Source organism: Trematomus bernacchii, unplaced genomic scaffold (assembly GCF_902827165.1).
Source record: "Trematomus bernacchii unplaced genomic scaffold, fTreBer1.1, whole genome shotgun sequence".
Classification (NCBI taxonomy): domain Eukaryota; kingdom Metazoa; phylum Chordata; class Actinopteri; order Perciformes; family Nototheniidae; genus Trematomus; species Trematomus bernacchii.
In genome coordinates this window covers 11,058,653-11,076,298 of record NW_022987828.1, presented here as the reverse complement: position 1 = coordinate 11,076,298, position 17,646 = coordinate 11,058,653, and the positions used below count along the sequence as shown (strand labels likewise).

At 40.6% G+C, this 17,646-nt stretch overlaps 2 protein-coding genes across 2 annotated transcripts in view; both read right to left on the bottom strand.

Annotated features, from left to right (window-relative positions):
- Window positions 1-676: 676 nt before the first annotated feature.
- dhx32b (DEAH (Asp-Glu-Ala-His) box polypeptide 32b) lies at window positions 677-8,592 on the bottom strand. The gene is made up of 11 exons (XM_034152493.1): window positions 8,249-8,592; window positions 7,904-8,097; window positions 6,503-6,878; window positions 5,902-6,138; window positions 5,113-5,206; window positions 4,880-5,029; window positions 3,706-3,897; window positions 3,487-3,627; window positions 2,770-2,960; window positions 1,469-1,659; window positions 677-949 (listed from the first exon to the last, which is right to left on the bottom strand). Exons 1-11 carry the CDS (start codon window positions 8,528-8,530, stop codon window positions 784-786), a joined length of 2,214 nt encoding a protein of 737 aa, XP_034008384.1. The 5' UTR covers window positions 8,531-8,592; the 3' UTR covers window positions 677-783.
- A 3,481-nt stretch (window positions 8,593-12,073) lies between these two features.
- adam12 (ADAM metallopeptidase domain 12) overlaps window positions 12,074-17,646 on the bottom strand; it is a 75,264-nt gene continuing 69,691 nt past the window's right edge. The window contains exons 22-23 of the mRNA XM_034152711.1: window positions 13,167-13,339; window positions 12,074-12,196 (exon numbers count right to left, since the gene is read on the bottom strand). Coding sequence (XP_034008602.1) covers window positions 12,157-12,196; window positions 13,167-13,339 — 213 coding nt within the window. The 3' untranslated portion in view covers window positions 12,074-12,156. The remainder of the gene's footprint in view (window positions 12,197-13,166; window positions 13,340-17,646) is intronic.

Here is a 17,646-nt window from a genome sequence, read left to right as displayed (position 1 = left end):
AATAAAAAGGGCTGTAATCTTGATTCAAATGATGTGCTTCTCTAGGTTTGAAAATCTTTGGAATCATTTGAGAGAATCTTAATTCACAACTGCAAAAATATTCACAGATGTCAAGTCGTTTTAGACATTTTAAAGAGCAAAATGCTACATATTATCCCTTTAAGTGGGTCAGCTGACAGAGTGCTGAGGGTTCTGGCTCTGGTCCGTCCTGCAGTCGGGTCACTGGAGAGGGAACATTATGTTTTGAATTCAGCGTCAGTGAACCGGGTCGCCCCGCTGTTACTGAGCTGTATCCGCAGCACATGGAGCTGCAGGTGGGCCGAGGCTCTCTCTGATCCTCATCAATCAGGCCGGCCCCTCGGTGCTGGGGGGACCGACGGCAGGACAGAGACTGAAGGGAAGAGACTGAAGGGACGATATGAACGGAGCCACAGAATCATTAATAATGTCAGGGGGGCTGGGAACCTGAATTGTTAACCTCGCTTGAGTTTGATAAGATTTGACATTTTAAAATATGAGAAAATTATCCTTTTAGTAACAATATTTTCGGTTAAAAAAGAAGATAAAATACAATAGTTGGGCAAAGAAAATCAAGATCATTTCAGCAATTATTGTTTTTTTATTTCATATATTAGTGCACACTTTACTATGTAAGATACACATTATGATACTGTGACAACACTGAGGGATTCATGACCAAGATGAAAGGAAATGACTCCTGAAAAAACAGATTATACAATGATTCTGTGCTTCTGTGAAATACAGTGCAGTAAGTCCCGTTAGCTATTGTACGACGCAGCGGTCTGAAGTCCGGTCCTCCTGCGGTTCCTCTTGGGACGTTGCAGGTTTCTCCTTTTGGTACTGATGGTTCAAAATGTTTTGCAGGATGTCTTTGCTCTCACTCTGTGGTAGATTGTAGAAAAAATACTGTGGTGCCATCTGAATGAACCTAGTGAGAGAAAGGACAATATATTCAAACATTGTTGTGTTGAATGCAACTGAACTAAACCTGTTTCAATTTGGTTTGGAATGACTCCTAAGGGTTTTGTGGAAAAAGACTTACAGGATTTACTGACAATATCCACTCCTCACATTATTTGAACTGATTGACACATATAAGATGTTAAACCTAAGAGAGCATGACACAGGCTGCAGAGCTTCCTCTCCTACATTAAGCTGCTCCACATTCACAGGAATTCATCTACCCATAATCCCTCTCCTCCAGCTGATATTTGAGCACAGGATTAGGGCTCCTCCCCTCACAACCAGCATGACCAGTGTCTGCTGAACTGAGGCTCTACATCTGGACCGAAAGGGAATGTGTCCGGCTGATTACATTTAAGCTTCTTTAAAAATGTTAAGATACGAGGGGTGGTCTGCTAGGCTTTCTTCAAAAGCAACAGGAGACCACCGTCTAGTCAACAAGAAACACAGTTTAGAAGACACAGAAAAGCAAATGTTGACCTACTCCTCTGGTGTTGTGTGGGTTACGGTGCGGAGGCAGTTGTCCTCGGAGAAGGAGTGCTGGTGGAACAGCACCCACTCAGGAAGGCCCAGTTTGGGGGTCCTGGCTCCGTACCCAGACAGAGGGTGGAGCTGTGCCACGTGCTTATGGGTGAGGATCAAGTAGTTCCCAGATCCATCCACATCCTGCGCCACCTGAGGGAACAGCCAGGTGAGTCAGATTGCCTTAAACTAGCTCGGTGGAAGTCTTTTAGGAAGCAAACTCCTGCTCTCTGCTGCACTTTCTCAATGCATTGCGATGCATTTGAACCTGTCACCTGAATGTGTGTTGAATTTGCACTATCCTCCTTTTAATGCACAATTTCATTGTTAATCTAAATGTATTTTTTATATATGTCTACTCAACAATTTTCTGTTTGTTTTGATGTCTTTTACTGGTATCTGTATTCTGTGTGAGATACATGTTCTGTGAAATGTCTGTGTGAAGCACTTTGGACTGCACTTGTTGCATGAAAAGGTGCACAAATAAAGATTATTATTATTATTATTATTAAACAGTGCACATAAAAACCCCAAAAGATAACAGATGACAAGAAAATAGTGACTTTTTGTGTGCCTTAAGTGTTTGTAGTTGAAATACTGAAACAGTTGAAGATGTAGTTGAAGTGGCAGTTTCAATACAAACTCTGAGAGAAGATGAAGTAATAATAATAATAATAATAATAATAATAAATGTATATAGCACACTTTAAAAAGATCTCAAGGTGCTTCACAATGCTATGAGGAGAACATACAATGAAATAAAAAGTTATCTAAGGAACATATTGAGTAAAATATGGTAATATAAAAAGAAATGAAAGGACAGTCAGTAAAACACGGGGCAGAACAGGTGGGTCTTAAGGCTTTTCTTAAAAACTGAGAGCGATGCAGAGGTCCGTATGTTCTCTGGAAGCTGATTCCAAAGACGTGGACCCAGTGTCCATTTAGGTGTTAGCACTGAGGGAAGTTGAGTTTAAAACGGTCAAAGAAGTTAAAGATGCCGTCGCAGTTCAAGCATTGAAAGGAGTTCAAATGTAAGATGATGTAAAGGTGATTAATCAAGATAGGAGTTTTAGAAGTGAACTAAATATTGCTAGTGCATGTGCTTAAAGAAGATGTCAGCTGAAATGTGAAAACTGTTAAGTAGGATAGAAATTGTGAAAGAACATTTGTGGAAGTCAGAGAGATGAAGAAGGTTTTTGGTGTTGTTCAGAGGTGAAGGCCTGACACCTGAAGGGTCGGTTTATTCAAGTTGTGTTTCCTGACCTGCATGAAGAAGCCTGCCAGCAGGGCTCTCTTGATGTTGAAGGTGTTGCTGCGGGAGCCGAAGGCAGGCAGTGAGGTGGGCAGCTCGATCCTCTTCAGAGTGTCCGTGAGCTCAGAGCTCAGAGCGTCCGCCATCAGGAGGGAGGCGTGGCTCAGGAAGGAATCCTGACACCACTTCTCCTCATTACAGCCTGACAAAGAGTTGGTTATAGGAATACACAAAGAGTAATGAAGACATCATCAATATGTCTGATAATGTGTCTTTTTTAACTTTACATTAAATCAGATATCATTTAATGACTCCATATTGGGAATTCTTATTCTTGTTCAGCAGCACGTTAACAAGGCATTGCAAATGTAAATGTTTTATTTAAATGAACATAACAGTAGGTATATCTCTAACAAATCTATTAAATACACAATATATTACTAACAAATTAAGATAGACAAATATTGTCTACAAAAAGAAAAATATAAACAAAGGATACTAATACAATACACACAATTCCCCACAACTGTCCATTGTCATTTCGTTAGGCAACCTCAAAAACAGTCATCGTGATTTTTTGAGTAACTCATATGTTGTGATTATGTAAATACCCCCTTGAACCATTTCTAAATGTGATTAAACCTGTTTCTGTGATTATTCACTGATCTCTATAGCATAGTGTGTTTGTGTGTGATGTGTGTGCATTCGCCGCTGCTCTGTAAACTCACATGGGTTCTGCTGGCTTTGTTTGAAGGCCTTGTAGATGTTGATGAGGGTGAAGTGGTCTCCCTCCGGGTGCTGGAACTTCATGTGGCTCTGAGTCGCCTCTGGCTTCATGTCCGCAGAGGGAACTATGAAGCAAGTTGGTGCTGAAACAAAACAAAATGTCATGTTTAGATCCTTATGTTTACTACATTGGTTCAAATGACATGGGAGCCGATGTTTACCTGTTAGCATGGCAGCGATGATGACCACCTCGCTGAAGCAGTCGAACTCACAGGAGGCTAGCAGAGTTTTGGCCATCTGCGGCTCCAGGGGGAACTCAGACATGATGATGCCCATCGCTGAGAGGTTTCCGTCATCATCCAGAGCTGCAAGGTAGTCCAGCTCCTCCAAAGCCTGCATGAGGCCTCCGGGGTCTGGGATGGAGAGGATTTTAGATCATACTTGAATCTATATTTGACTAAATTATACCTTGGTGTAACTGGGAACCAAATCCTACAGAGAACCAGTCTTGTCTTCATCACTATCAAGTACAATCTAGCGTTTAGGTTGCAGATTGAAACAATGCAAATACTCTCACTTCTCCTTTTACAAGCATGATGGAGAACCTAAAATGGCGTTCAGGTGACATACTGTAAAGACATGGAAGCTCTTTCTATAGACATCCATGAAAGACCAGCTTCAAAGCTAATGAAAAACGTCCCACTCAATTCTACACACTGGAACTTGTAACGAAGAGATTATTAATAACATACAATTACACTTTAATGGATTATTGTTCAGGTTTTGTGCCGTCTAAACTGTAATCCAGAGTGCTGACCCACTGAGGCAATCCCCCCCCTTCAAAATACCGGCACCCCGGTGGGCTGCTCGGAGTAAAAAGGCAGCAAGAGATTACATTTTATAATCCTCACCTACATCTGCCATGCATCACTATGCGAAATGAAAAGTGTGTCATGGTTCCAATGAGTCTGTTCTGTTTTTGCAACAAACATGCTTTCCCTTGAAAATCACAGTGAAACAGAGAGGAATTAAATCCACTTTTAAATGCGCCCTATTATCCTGTACACTCCCACAGACCAACACCATGCTCTAATCAACTAATGTGTGTGTGTGTGTGTTGGTGGGGGTGAAATCCGGGGGAACAAAAGCACATGGAAGCAGGTCAGCTCTAAAAGGATGCTGGCAGAACAGGAGCTGTCGGTGCAGCTGAGACACGGCTCACTGCCTTCAAATGAAAAAAAAAAGTTCCTGTGTTGCAACAAAAGGGAACAAACTGACTGAACCCAAAATGTTCTCATTATCACTGAGGATGATGAGGAGTCAGGGGCTCAGCCAACACAAATGGTCATTAAAACTTTCTCTGTGTTTACTTTGATCCATGTGTGTAAGTCTCACCCGGCCTGTCGATGAAGTCGCAGTGACTCAGTCCAGCGATCTCCATCCTCTTCAGGAAGAGCACCGTGGACGTGATGTCAGACTCCACCAGGCGGGGGCGAATCTGCACAGGAAGCTGTCTGTCCTTCGGGTACAGGCAGAAACACTTGCCTAAAGGATAGACAGTTAGATTTACTATATGACAGCAGCAGGGGATTTACTCCAAAAGTGTTTGCAAAAGTTGAACTTCTCACCTTTTGGACCCGTCAGCTGTTTGCGACTCTCGGCTTGACCCGTGCTGATTGGCTGAATGAGGACTGAGTTAGTTCTGATCCTGGGGTTGTAAACCTGCAACAGCATCACAGTGTGTTAACTATATAAGATGCTCAAATGTAACCAAGTACATTTTATACTAACAACAACATTTTCAGACATTTATGTGAAACCTATAGTTAAAAGTTATTTTGCAGATGAAGATTTTACATCTTCAATATATCATCAACCAAATAATGTAAACATACTTAAAGATTAAACAACCCAACAGCGTATTAAGTCGACAAAAATAACACTATTGCGCAGAGCTATATTAAAAAACTAACATGAACAACTAATAAGCATACTTAGCATTCAAATATAAAAACGTATAAATATATAAGTTGAAATATAACTCTAAAAAAAAGAACTATAGTAAAAAGATTGAAAATGTGAGGTGTCTAAATCTTGATGTATTGTTGTAAATCAAAGGGTAATGGGATAAATAATACATGATATAAATAATTAATGAATCAGCAGAATTGTCTCATTATCTAGAGTGTTTCTGGTCATTCCAGTATAATCCTTCTTAATTGCCTTTTTTATAGCAAAAACAACCAGACAGATAAAAAACAAGTACAAATACAAAACAAGGGATATCATTTAAGCTAAAAAAAATCATGATGAATTGTCACCATCATTCTACATCCTAGGGTACCATTGGATGCCTGCCCAGTTCTGGTGGGATCTTAAGAGATTTAACATTTATAACCCTGGAAGAAATAACTTACATTTCTCTTCTCCAGCCCGGCATCAATGACAAAGTTTATGGAGCCCACGGCCCAGAAGAAGTCCTCGTTTGGGCTGGATGTGAGGAACACCCTGCGGGTCCGGGCTGCCCCCCCCTCCTCTAGGAGCGGTAGGTTCCCAGGGCGACCAGGGTGCACAGCGACGGGCAGGAGGTCCCCCAGCTCAGGGGGTACACTCTGCCCCTCATGGCACAGGATGTCATGGGCCAGATCTATCTCCTGGTGGACAGAAGAAAAGAAGAAAGTCAGAGGAAGACATCATTTAAAGGTCACCTATTATACTGTTCTAGGAGGAGAGTCAGGTGATAAGGTGGGGGGGTTACCTTGGTTGGTGATTGGCTAATGGTTACACAAGCCAAAAAAACGTTATGACGGTGGCCAAAATCTGATCAGCTCATTTTCAGACAGGTTTTTATAGAAATGGATCAGGACAAAAAGTGAGCGAATCTTTTTTCCTGAAACTTTCACAATCTCTTTCCACAGAGGGGACACATGGTTATGTATAAAAGACATGAAAAAGTGGATTTTGCATAATAGGTGACCTTTAAGAGCACACATACCATCATGCAGTGCTGCTTTTTACCTGTGTCGTCACCAGAAACACAACCACGTCTCCTTCCTCCTCTGAGCGGTGGATCTCCAGCACCAGGCGGAGAGCGGAGCAGAAGTATCCGTCCCCCGTGCTGCTGTGCACCCCCGCCCCTGCGCCCGGGCTCCGCAGGCGGATCAGAGGCGCTGCTGACCCGCTGAAATGGACCAGCTGCTTCGGGTCGGGGTCCACGGCTGTGAGTAGGACGACCCGGAGCTCAGGCCTCTGCAGGGCCACGTCCTTCAGAAGACCCTGCAGCACGTCGGTGGCCACGGCCCTCTGGTGGGCCTGGTCCACCACGATGACTCCGTAACGCTCGAGCAGAGGGTCCGACATCATCTCTCTCAGGAGCATGTCGTCAGTGCAGTACCTGCGGGGGGGAATTCAACCATGCTAGACATTACACACACTGTACATACTGTACATATTGAAGTCTACTTACACTACCTCACAGGATGTATTGGACTTTTAATTTCAAGCTACTGTACACAATGTGTTGATGTATATAGAACACTGTGTTTATATGTTTAGTAGATTGGTATATTAGAGAGTAATCTTATTTATTCTGTATATTTTGATATTCTGAATATATGTATTTTTACTGAGGATATGTATTGTTTGCCAATGTTAATGTTCATCCTTGTATTTTATTATATTTTTAAGAAATGCCAAAATGCTGCTGTGACAAAACAATTGTCAACTTCGGATTATTAAAGTATCTTTCTATACATTTATCTATTTATATCTATCTATCTATCTATCTATTAGGAGGGAGCAAACAGTACCACACCCAGTATTTCAATTTAAATTGTTCCACCATTAAAATTAGTTTTGTATTCGTTCCGCTCATGATAGTGCACAATAAACGCGAAAAGATTCAGAATCAAAACTCAACTCAATTTACACTTCCCATGACCAATAGAATCCGTAATAGCCTTAACATAAATCCTCAGGTTTCTTAATTATAATTCAGAAAGAGAGGAACCTCAGATGGGCATTTTAATGAAAGTCACTTTTATCTACATGTCAGCTTTACCCCCATTAGTGTAATTTACTCTGATAATTACGCAGAGGAGGGGATCTCTCCTACATGCTGGCGGCCTGAGGATCTGATCTTTCCCCCCTCAGTATCCCGGCTTCCTTTGTCCCCCATCTGACTTATAAGGGACCCTCATGAGGGAGTGTGACATATGGGCAGACGGGGGGCTGGGCAGCTGTGGAGGAGCCCCTGAAAAGAGCCCCCTCGGGCCTTTTGTTCACTCCTTTCTTGTGAATTAGAAAGGGCGGGGTGATTTAGCAGAGTGTGTCATGACTGTGCTTTATATTAACCCGGCAGAAAGAGAGATAAAAGCAGATAGAGAACACTGGATAGATCTACGTGCTGCTTTGCCATACCTTAGGACTGAGTCATTGTGGGAACATGCTTCCAAAGGGATGCTGTATCCGACTTCATGACCAATGTTGACGTCCATCTCATCTGCCACTCTCAGGGCGAGATCTACAGCCTGCTGCGCGTGAATCTGCGTACAAACCACCATGCCATGCTGGAACTGGACTGACAGGCAGAATTCAGCACACCACTGGGGGATCTGTTTCAAAAAAGAGCAAGATAAGTTGTTTAAATCAGAGATGCGTACCCACTTTACGTACAAGTTTGAATATCCACTTGCACAAAGTTGCTGCATGAATTCAAAGTGCAGTATTTTCCATGGTTAAGTGTAAAACACCCGTAGTACTCACTTGAGAACTTCTTCCAGTTTTGGCAGAGCCACTGACAATGACAAACCGTCCTTTGGCCAAAGTGTCCATAAATTCACATTTTGCATCCCACACTGGCAGCTCTTTCCTTTCCCTCAGCAATTTGTAAAACCTGGAGGAATAAGGCAGTCCATCAAACTGATTAAGCTCCAAAATATCATCATTTTCAGTGTCTCGTTGACTCAGAGTCTCTGAATCTGAACAACAGGGTGATATCCTCTCGGTATACTCCTCTCCAGTTAAACCAGTAATGTCCTGCTCCATCACAAGTGAGTTCCCAGTCTGTCTGCTTAAGATTTCATAAACAGATCCACGAAAACAAAGTCTGGAAGTGTCCTCTCTCAGTAAACTGTTGGACAGCACACAGTCCGCTCTGCTACTGAAGCCAAATGAAAGACTCTGTAGGCGGCCAGCCCAGTGCTGTCATGTGGCCACTAATCCCATAGAAGAGCGGTCATCAACAGATGACACACACACTCTCTCACACACACACATATTCACACACATTGATGTGAGAACACAGATAGATGGGCAGAGAGGGGTCTGATGTTTACAAAACAAACTGGCTCATTTGCAAAGACCCCAAGCTATGCATGAAGTAAGATGCAATTATTTCCAAACCCTGTTTAATTAAGACGGTAATTAGGAAATTAATTATACCACTGGTTGACAAACTGAGATTATTTGTGCATCCAACAACAAGCAGTTGTGCCAGAAAATACAGATATCTATAACCAAGGGGTTAGCAGTAGCACCAACTTGGGATTTGTTTTCAGCCTCCACAGTGACTTCATTTATAGTTCTTAAACAGTGGTGTTACATTTGGAAACAAACTGAAACTAATTAATTTCAGTATCATCACTATTGGTGTAATACTTCTACTGTACATATCATTGTACTTGGGTTGAATCAAGGCAGCATATAAGCTAATACATCAAATTTAGAAAATTCCTTTCTATTAACTTTAGTAACACATCAAGAAAATACGTTTGGCGCCCACCAGTGGCTGACAATTAGTTTAAACTAACACCACTTAATGTTACTAGGAAGCATTTTCTTTCACAATAAATATTAGTCACAGTTTTGCGCTAACCAGTACAACAACATCCCTCATTATATGTTTATAAATGTAACTCAACATATATTACTGATGCCTGTTTTGGTTCCTTTAAAGCTGTGATTTCTTCTTGTTCATAAACATTGATAGGACTGTTTTCTTGTGGTTCCATCATGTGCTTTGGCTCTCTCTAAATGAGAGTGTAGAGGTGAAAGGGTTTCTTGTTTGTTTTCCATCCCAGTGCTGGTCTCAGTGTTTGGAGGGGAGCTGCTCTTCAATCAGGACTGAAGGGCGACTTCACCCTGAAGCTTATTGGAGCACATTAAGGCAACATGAGATAAGAATGGAGGAAAGAGAAGCCCCTGTAATGACCGCTGTTGTCTGACAGATGGCAGTGTTGAACAACAATGATGTGCTGCTCAAACAGCAGAGCAGGGCAGACCCTCATGTTAAAATGAGGTCAAACACATACTTGAAGTTGTTCTCTTTAAAGTTGTTTTTGTGTTGGAGCGCACTCATAAATAAATAATCGTTGTCTTTTGTATCACAGTAACAATTACCGGTGTGACCTTTCTGTGATGTTTTACTTTCACACTAAAACAGCTTAACTACTCAACAAGAAAACCATTGGCAACAGCTACTCTCAACATTCTGTTTCCATAGTAACACACTACCACTCAGTGTAAAGGTGCTCTAAAAGGTGATTGCTAGTGTTTAACCCATGGGTGAAGAGAATGGTGAATATTTATTTACTTTTAGTTTAAAATACATTCTGGATGAGACTTTTACTTGTAGTTGAGTATTTTTAAGACCATAGTATTTGTACTTTTACTTAAGTTAGGGATCTGAGTACTTCTTCCAACACTGGAAACAGACACATAGAAAACGGTTCATTGGTTGCTGCTTGTTAGATTAAACATTGTAGTTTTACAGTTATTTTGTTGTAATGGTGACTTTTTGTTGGCTTTCTTATGAGATAAATTAAAAAAAAAAATCTTTTGCATTGATGTTGATCAAATGGTGAAATGGTTTTCTTATGAACCCTTATTTATCTCCTTAACAGACACTTTTAGAAATGTTCTCTTAAGCATTTTCTTTGTAACACTTACTGTACTGAAGTCATGTTTCCAATAACATCCAAAAATCAAAGTGAGAAAGCAATTAGAAATACTTGTTATTAACAGTCATAAAAGGAACTTTATTTGGTTTCTGATTTCATTAATAAAATCTCTCAGTTAAAATGAAACACTTGTCTCTGGCCTGCAAGTTAAAGGTTGACATCTTTAAAATGGCCACCCAGTGTAAATGGGGCACAACCTCAAAGCAGTTCTTACTGTATAATACTGTGCTTGTAAAAATAACAAAAACAATGACATAGAAATAATAACTGAAATACAATATTTACACTTTACAATGGCTTTAAACATGGTACAGTTATGTAAATAAACACGGTACATTTAGGATTTACAAATGGTAACATTTAACGACTAATCGACACAGCACTGACAAATATTTTCCAGCGGAGAGCGGTTACTCTGACTGTCGAACACATCTGAACAAAACAAAACAACACACTACTTGCACACGGCTGCAGGGCTTTACCGACTTCAATCATTCTGCAGTGGTGAGAAGACAAACAGTGCATGTGGACACACTGTCAGAGGAGAAAGAAGTGCGCTGTCAGGTTTTTACCAGTTGAATCCCTCCTTGTTTAACAGCAAGTCAAACACAAATAACATCAGGGGAAACTGGCAGACTCAAAGTGCAACGCCCAGCTGATGAACGATGCTGTAAATGCATGAATAATCCGGTCCAAGGAAATCAAAACCGTACGAAATCCTAAAGGAATGGTATGAAGGTGAGACAGATACGGTAACACATCTCGTTGGACACGGTTGAGGGGAACTTGGAACGCTCATAGCGCTGAAGTCATCCGGCTTGGCTCGCTCACTCGAGGACAAAGTGAGCGTAAATGTAAAACATACAAACACCAGAGCTAATGCTGCATTATTTGGTGTTGGTGTAATTCTCTGGAACACAATCAGTCTGTCAAATCTGTTGAGACTCCACAGCGTCTGCCAGTATCAGGACAGAGCGTCCAACACATGCCCGAGCAGAGAGTCGGAGCCAGGCTGGAATATGTGTGAAAAGTACTTTCTTTGTCGAGTACAAAGAAGTGAACTTATAAGGTCATAAATGAGCCTGACTGTGAGGCTGTAACATGATGAAACCCACAATACAAACATAGTGTGAGGGTTTAATAGAGTCCACTGTATTAAAAACAAAAATAAGATTGTAGCACCGTGGCGACAGCGATGGAAAAGATGTATTTAACACATCGTAAAAAATATAAAATAACTGAATAAACACGGCTCTATGGCTCACAAGTTACACTGACAATGTGCCGAGTTGTGCTCCATTTCCCTTTATCGTCGTTTTTGCGCTTCGATTATTCAAGCAACTTAACTGGTTATAAAAACATCATATATTTCAGCATGTTGTTTGAGAAAAAACGTATAAAAATCACCAAAGAATGCAAAAGAAATATTCTAAAATTGCACCCTCTTTTTTAAACTTTTTTAAAAACACTCAAGAGAGTCCTGTGCACAAACTGGTGATATCGCAGTTAAATATTTAAATAGATAAATAGTTCATTGGTACCTGAGCGAGGACAACAAAGCACCTTTTAAAGCACCGAGGTGTGAGCCCCCTTTCACTGGAAACTCTGAGATGCTTCCCACTGTCCAAAAGGTCCTACAGAGTCTCAGTATTTAGTGCAAATCAAGAAAGTCTCCGTCTGTCGGAGTCCATGACGTAAAGAGGGCTGCAGTCCTTATGTCTTTGGTGGTCTGTAGGGCAACATCGGCACAGGTCTGAAACACAAGCATCAATACAAGACGTTATCACCACAGAAAAGATCAAATGTTGCATATCACGACCAACATGCACATGATTTTCCATTTTTCTGAGATACAGATTCACGTCATACACTTCTGTATACTAATGATTAATATTTCCTTTCAGACACGCACTTTGTTGCATTAATCTGATGAAAATAAATAAACACGCCATGTCTCATGTCTGAATAAGCTCGAGTCATTTCGAATTCCAAAGTCACAACGGTAATCTCATTAGGTCGGACTGACTGCAGTAACATTTTTCATTAAATTGAATTCATGTAAAGGCTGCAGCGGTACAAGGTTAGAGCAGTGTAATAAAGATATCACCTCACGCACACGGAAAAAAAGTGTTTCAATAAACCAGGAAACACTGCAGCGCTGCCAATGAGACAACTTTTAGTTTGGAGGAGAGTGTTTTCTTGGATAAGTCCAAAGAAATATACTTTTATGTGGTCCGGTGCAAAGAAAGTAAAGAAAACAGCTTAAAGCCAAAATACTAAATCACATCATCACTCCCAATTGCATGGATGAAGTTAGGAATATGTGTATCACTGCTAATCAATAATAATGATCTAAACAGGGTAACAAAGCACTCAAAAAAGATACGTAACCAAACGGAATATAGTTAAATTGATAAAAAAGTATGATCTGAATGAAGGTTTCAAAGCAACAATAACTTCAAATCCCTCAGTGGTACAGGCAGTACAGAACAGAAAACACTACATTTCTTCCTTGCTATCACTATTTTCCTGCAGTGTCATCCCTTCTTCTCGCGCACCAGGTGCCAAACACCGTGCAATATATATCACGTCTGAATAAAGCTGTGACAAACATTAAGGTGATGGACAGTGACGTCTGAATGACAGAAAGCCATTAATTTAACAAGACAGATGAAGCCAGCTCTGTATTTCACGTCTGACATTCCCCATCACGTAGCTCTGACCTGCTGGGTAGAGGGATGTTGGGCGGGGGCCTGGGCACCGTGGGGATGGGGATGGGGAGCGGGCGATTGGCTGGGAAGTAGACCCCCGATGTGGCACCGTGACCCAGCCGAGAGCTCCTCCCTAGAGGGTCTGCAGGCAGGGGCTTCTGGGGAGGACTCGGCTTCATGTAGTCCTGAAGAAGAAGAAGAAGGAATATCAAGGTTAACAATCTATATGTGGTTATATTGGTATATAAAAAGAGAGCCAATAGGGTGGCTGTGGCTCAGGGAGGAAATGGTTGTCAACCAATCGGATGGTCGAACATGTCGAAGTGTCCTTGGGCAACATACTAAACCCTAAATTGCTCCATGGCCACTGGTGTGGAGATGCTTTGTAAATCACTATGGATAAGATCCTAAGCTAAGTGAAATGTAATAATGTGCAACACAAATGTTGTCCTATATTCAAGATACAAGGCTTCTATTGTCATTTGTACATAGCTACAGTGTAGTTGTGACAATGACAATCTGAGGTCACAGGCTCCTCCAACAGTGCAACACAATAAAACAGATAATAGTGCAAGTACATCAAATCAAATAGAATATAATAGAAATAGTGCAGAATAGTCGATATACAAGTAATTGGAATATTGATATCTATAAGTTGCAAACAGATGAATGTTATGGATGTTCTTTCAAAAGTTCAGGTGTTAAATGATATGATGATGATGTTATTTGTGTTTGACTTGCTATTTAAATAGTGCATAAAAGTGCATGATAATGGTGAATCTGTCCTGAGGAATGACAGATTTGCTCTGAATTAATTGATTTGAAAATGCACATCAGCCTTGTTCTGAGTTGGTATCAATAGATATGTCCTAGATGCTAACTGACTTTAATTTGAAAAACACCACAAATCCCATTACTGTTATCTTGAGTGAAAGGGAACCTGAATAATATATCAGGACACCTTCTACCTCCCTCTGAATATGGATTAGCTGTACGGCAGACAAAAGCAGACAAAAGCTTCACTAGAGGGCGATGTGTTATCTCCTCTGATTCCACCGCTAACATGAGATGAATCCCAAACCTCCTCTGTGTCCGCCACCTCTGCGGCAGTGTGTGTGTGTGTGTGTGTGTGTGTGTAGAAGTTTATCTGTACGAGGTGCCATCATGTGTTACTAATCTACAGCAAGGAGGCGAGGCAGTGATACACATCTGCCACCAGCAGACCTGCTACCGTCACACACACACACACACATGTATGCACAGAACCACGACACACATGGACACACTTTAAGCTATATGCACACACGGAGAAACAAATAAGTGTAACACAGCGAGAACAAGGGAGCTGCAAGGTTTAAAACATTCATGAGTGCAGTCGAAGCGTGACTGGGTTTTGTCAGGACAACACTCAGACTTACTGTGGTGTTAAAATGATCAAATAAAAAGAATACATTCATTTGGAGGCGCCTTTCACGACACCCAAGGACACCGTACCACTTAATGACCTTAATTAATTGTCCTATTATCAATTTAAGTAACTGTTTACTACGACTCCACTTTACGAGGGAAATACTTTTACCGCACTACATTCATTCCAGCTTTAGTTACTTTAAAGATTCTGATTAACATATTTTAAACATGTGCAATTAAAGGTTAAGATAGTACTTTACTGATCACTAGGGCAGGAATTCACAAGCTAGATTAATAGCTTGTAAAAATATAAATAAAGCTTCTCCTTTACCAGCTGAAACATTAAAGTTATGAACACATAAATGCATCCATAATTCAATTCAGACGATTTCAGAAAACATTATTGTATATAAAATATTGATTAAAAAAACTGTCTTAGGTAAAGGGCTAATAGAAAAACAACATAAAAAACATACAACCATGAAAGACTCCCATACAAATGCATTAGAGGAAGCACTAGAAGAATAAGAAGCACATGTTCTGACCTGCATCTAAATATAGTGGCAGTCTATTTGGCTTTGTTCAAAGTGGATATTGCAGCAGGAATGAAGGAGTTCTTGTAAGGTCTCTTTTTGGTCAGAAGTGTTCTGAAGTGGCAGCCTGATGGAGTGAGTGAGGGTCCTCTGAGATGTGAAGTCTGCTTTTCTCTCGACTTCATCGCTGTAAAGGTCTGAGAGTTGAGAGGAGCCTGAGATATTTAATGGAAGCTTGTTGGATCTTGTGAGTCATTCTTTTCTAATACACAACACCTTTCCTTCCTATGTTCGATCATGCACTCTGCAAGTCTGTTGTTGCAGCTTAAAAATAAATAAAGTAGGCCTGTAAATAATTACTATTTTTCATTTTCAATGTTTTCTTTTCTAAACCATTTTTGTTTTTGGTCTTAATAGGGAAAGTTGGAAATGACCGACTGAACCACTTCCGACTGACCAAGCTGACACTTTTTTTTATTTGTCCTAAACCAAAGATATGATTTTTAATATCAGCAGATATTGACATTTAAGCAGCCAGAACAGTTCTGGGAGCTTTCAACTGAATTGCCTCCATTTTCTATGAAATACAATCAGAGCTGTCACAAATTAAGCAAAAAACTAAACATATTTCCATCATTTTAAGTATCCAATTCATAGTCTACTCTAGTGGTTCTCACTATTAAAACAACAAAAGCAACAATCATACTCCATATAATATTCATTAGCTAAGGTGCACTGCAGCAGCCTCTTTTCTAAGAGAAACGTATTTAACAAACATTTCTTGTAAAATGTGCAAAACTGCATAGGACAGCCCAGAGCTCTTGAGATGCACTTACAAAGGCAGGATGCCCTCCAGAGGTTGAACTGTTGATGCTGATCTGATGGAGCACAGCAGGTCCCATGTACTGAGTCTGCTTCACACTCCCATGTGAGTACTGTTCTTATTAGCTCAGAGTTAGGGGGGGTATTCAAACATGCACAGTATGGGATTTGTGGGATCCAGTTAGAGAACATCTGTGTGAATATATTATAAAGTGAAACTAACACAGACTTTACACATTCAGCGTACCACCCACTGTGATCTTTAGTGCACATTACTCCCTGGCAAATCCTACATGTGTAACTTCTGGACAGTTTAGTGAATAACGACTCCTCCAGTTACAAAGCAGGCTGTTCTTCAAAGGCTGAAGATGAAGATGAAAACAAAGATGTTAATAGACAGATGCATCCGCTGAAAGGCACGAAGAATCCAGCACCGATGTGCATTTTAACGCTGCTCTTGGAAGAAAATCTCACACTGTGTGACTGGAGCCTTGGTTGTGTGCATATATCTTAATTCAAAATGAAGGATTGCACCATCCTCTGTTACTTATGCACGATCTATGAGCCTTGGGTTTACAAACACCTTTCACAATCCTCCGGAGGAACTGAAATATGCGTGTTTGTCTGGCCAAAAGCAAGGCTGTTTCTCTAAATTCCTGAAAAGATGACATAAAATGTGTGATGCTGCAGTCTAATTGTGCAGTGCATCCGAATAAGGTTTGAGCTTGTTTGCCTAACATTTGACTGACTTCCCAGGTATCTGATATGTCTTTTTCAAGATAATAACGAGCAGGTCTGTTTGAGAAAAATGTCCATCTCCCGCACTGTTTTCTTATCATGCTCTGCCTCATTGTAAGAGATGTAGGAGAGGTGTTATTCTCTTGGAAACACCTTAACATTAATGAGGTGCAATTGGCACACATGCATAAGATAGCCTGCAAAAAAGTATTTTTAAAATGAGACATATTGGCAAAGACAGCAGCAGAGGTTGTGTCAAGTATTCCAATGAGCTTGTAATACACTTTTTTAAAGGGTTGATGTCCTGTACGTCCTTGCTGGCCTGTTATTAAACCTCAACAGTTCCTCAGTTTCTGACCTATAAGTGCTGTTTCTACTCGCTCCATCTGTTTCATTACAGCGTAATGAGATAGGAGATAATAGCAGGTAGTGGCGTTTCATTGTTTTGGCAGGTCAGTGAGCAGCTTATTTAAAAAGCAAGCGCTAGCCTTTCAGCCAAAGTGCATCATTAGTTGGCAAACGTTGATATTAATCAGGGGTGATGTGCTGCAAGGCTTTATATGGCAACACAAAATCATCCCGAACTGAATATTAAGGCAGTCGTTTTTGCTGAAGAAATAACAAGGGAATTGATTCTTTGTTTGAACACCAACAACTTTTCTAAAAATCTGATAAAAAGGTCCAAACTAGACCCTGCTTTCTTTGTTAAGCCAAACATGTTGTTAACCCTGGTTTAATTCTTCCCAAAGTATTCTATTTGATGAGCTTATTATACGTGTGATGTAACATACTCGTGTTAACTAGCAACTATAGCTGTGATATAAATGTATTGGAGAAACAGTAGCCTGCAGTATTTACCTCTATGGGAATGATATCATAAAGTAACAGACATTTGAAACACTCCAGTTGAGTACATTATCTTGTACTAATTTCCAGAGTAAATAAAAGTACTTCCCACCCCTGCTGCTGCTCACCTGAATGATTAACCT

Coding starts and splice junctions, on each gene's coding strand:
- dhx32b (XM_034152493.1), bottom strand. CDS start 8,530: ATGGAGCAGGACATTACTGGTTTAACTGGAGAGGAGTATACCGAGAGG. Junction 6,139..6,502: donor TGTTTCTGGTGACGACACAG/GTAAAAAGCAGC, acceptor TCTGTCCACCAG/GAGATAGATCTGGCCCATGA. Junction 5,030..5,112: donor ACAGCTGACGGGTCCAAAAG/GTGAGAAGTTCA, acceptor TCTATCCTTTAG/GCAAGTGTTTCTGCCTGTAC.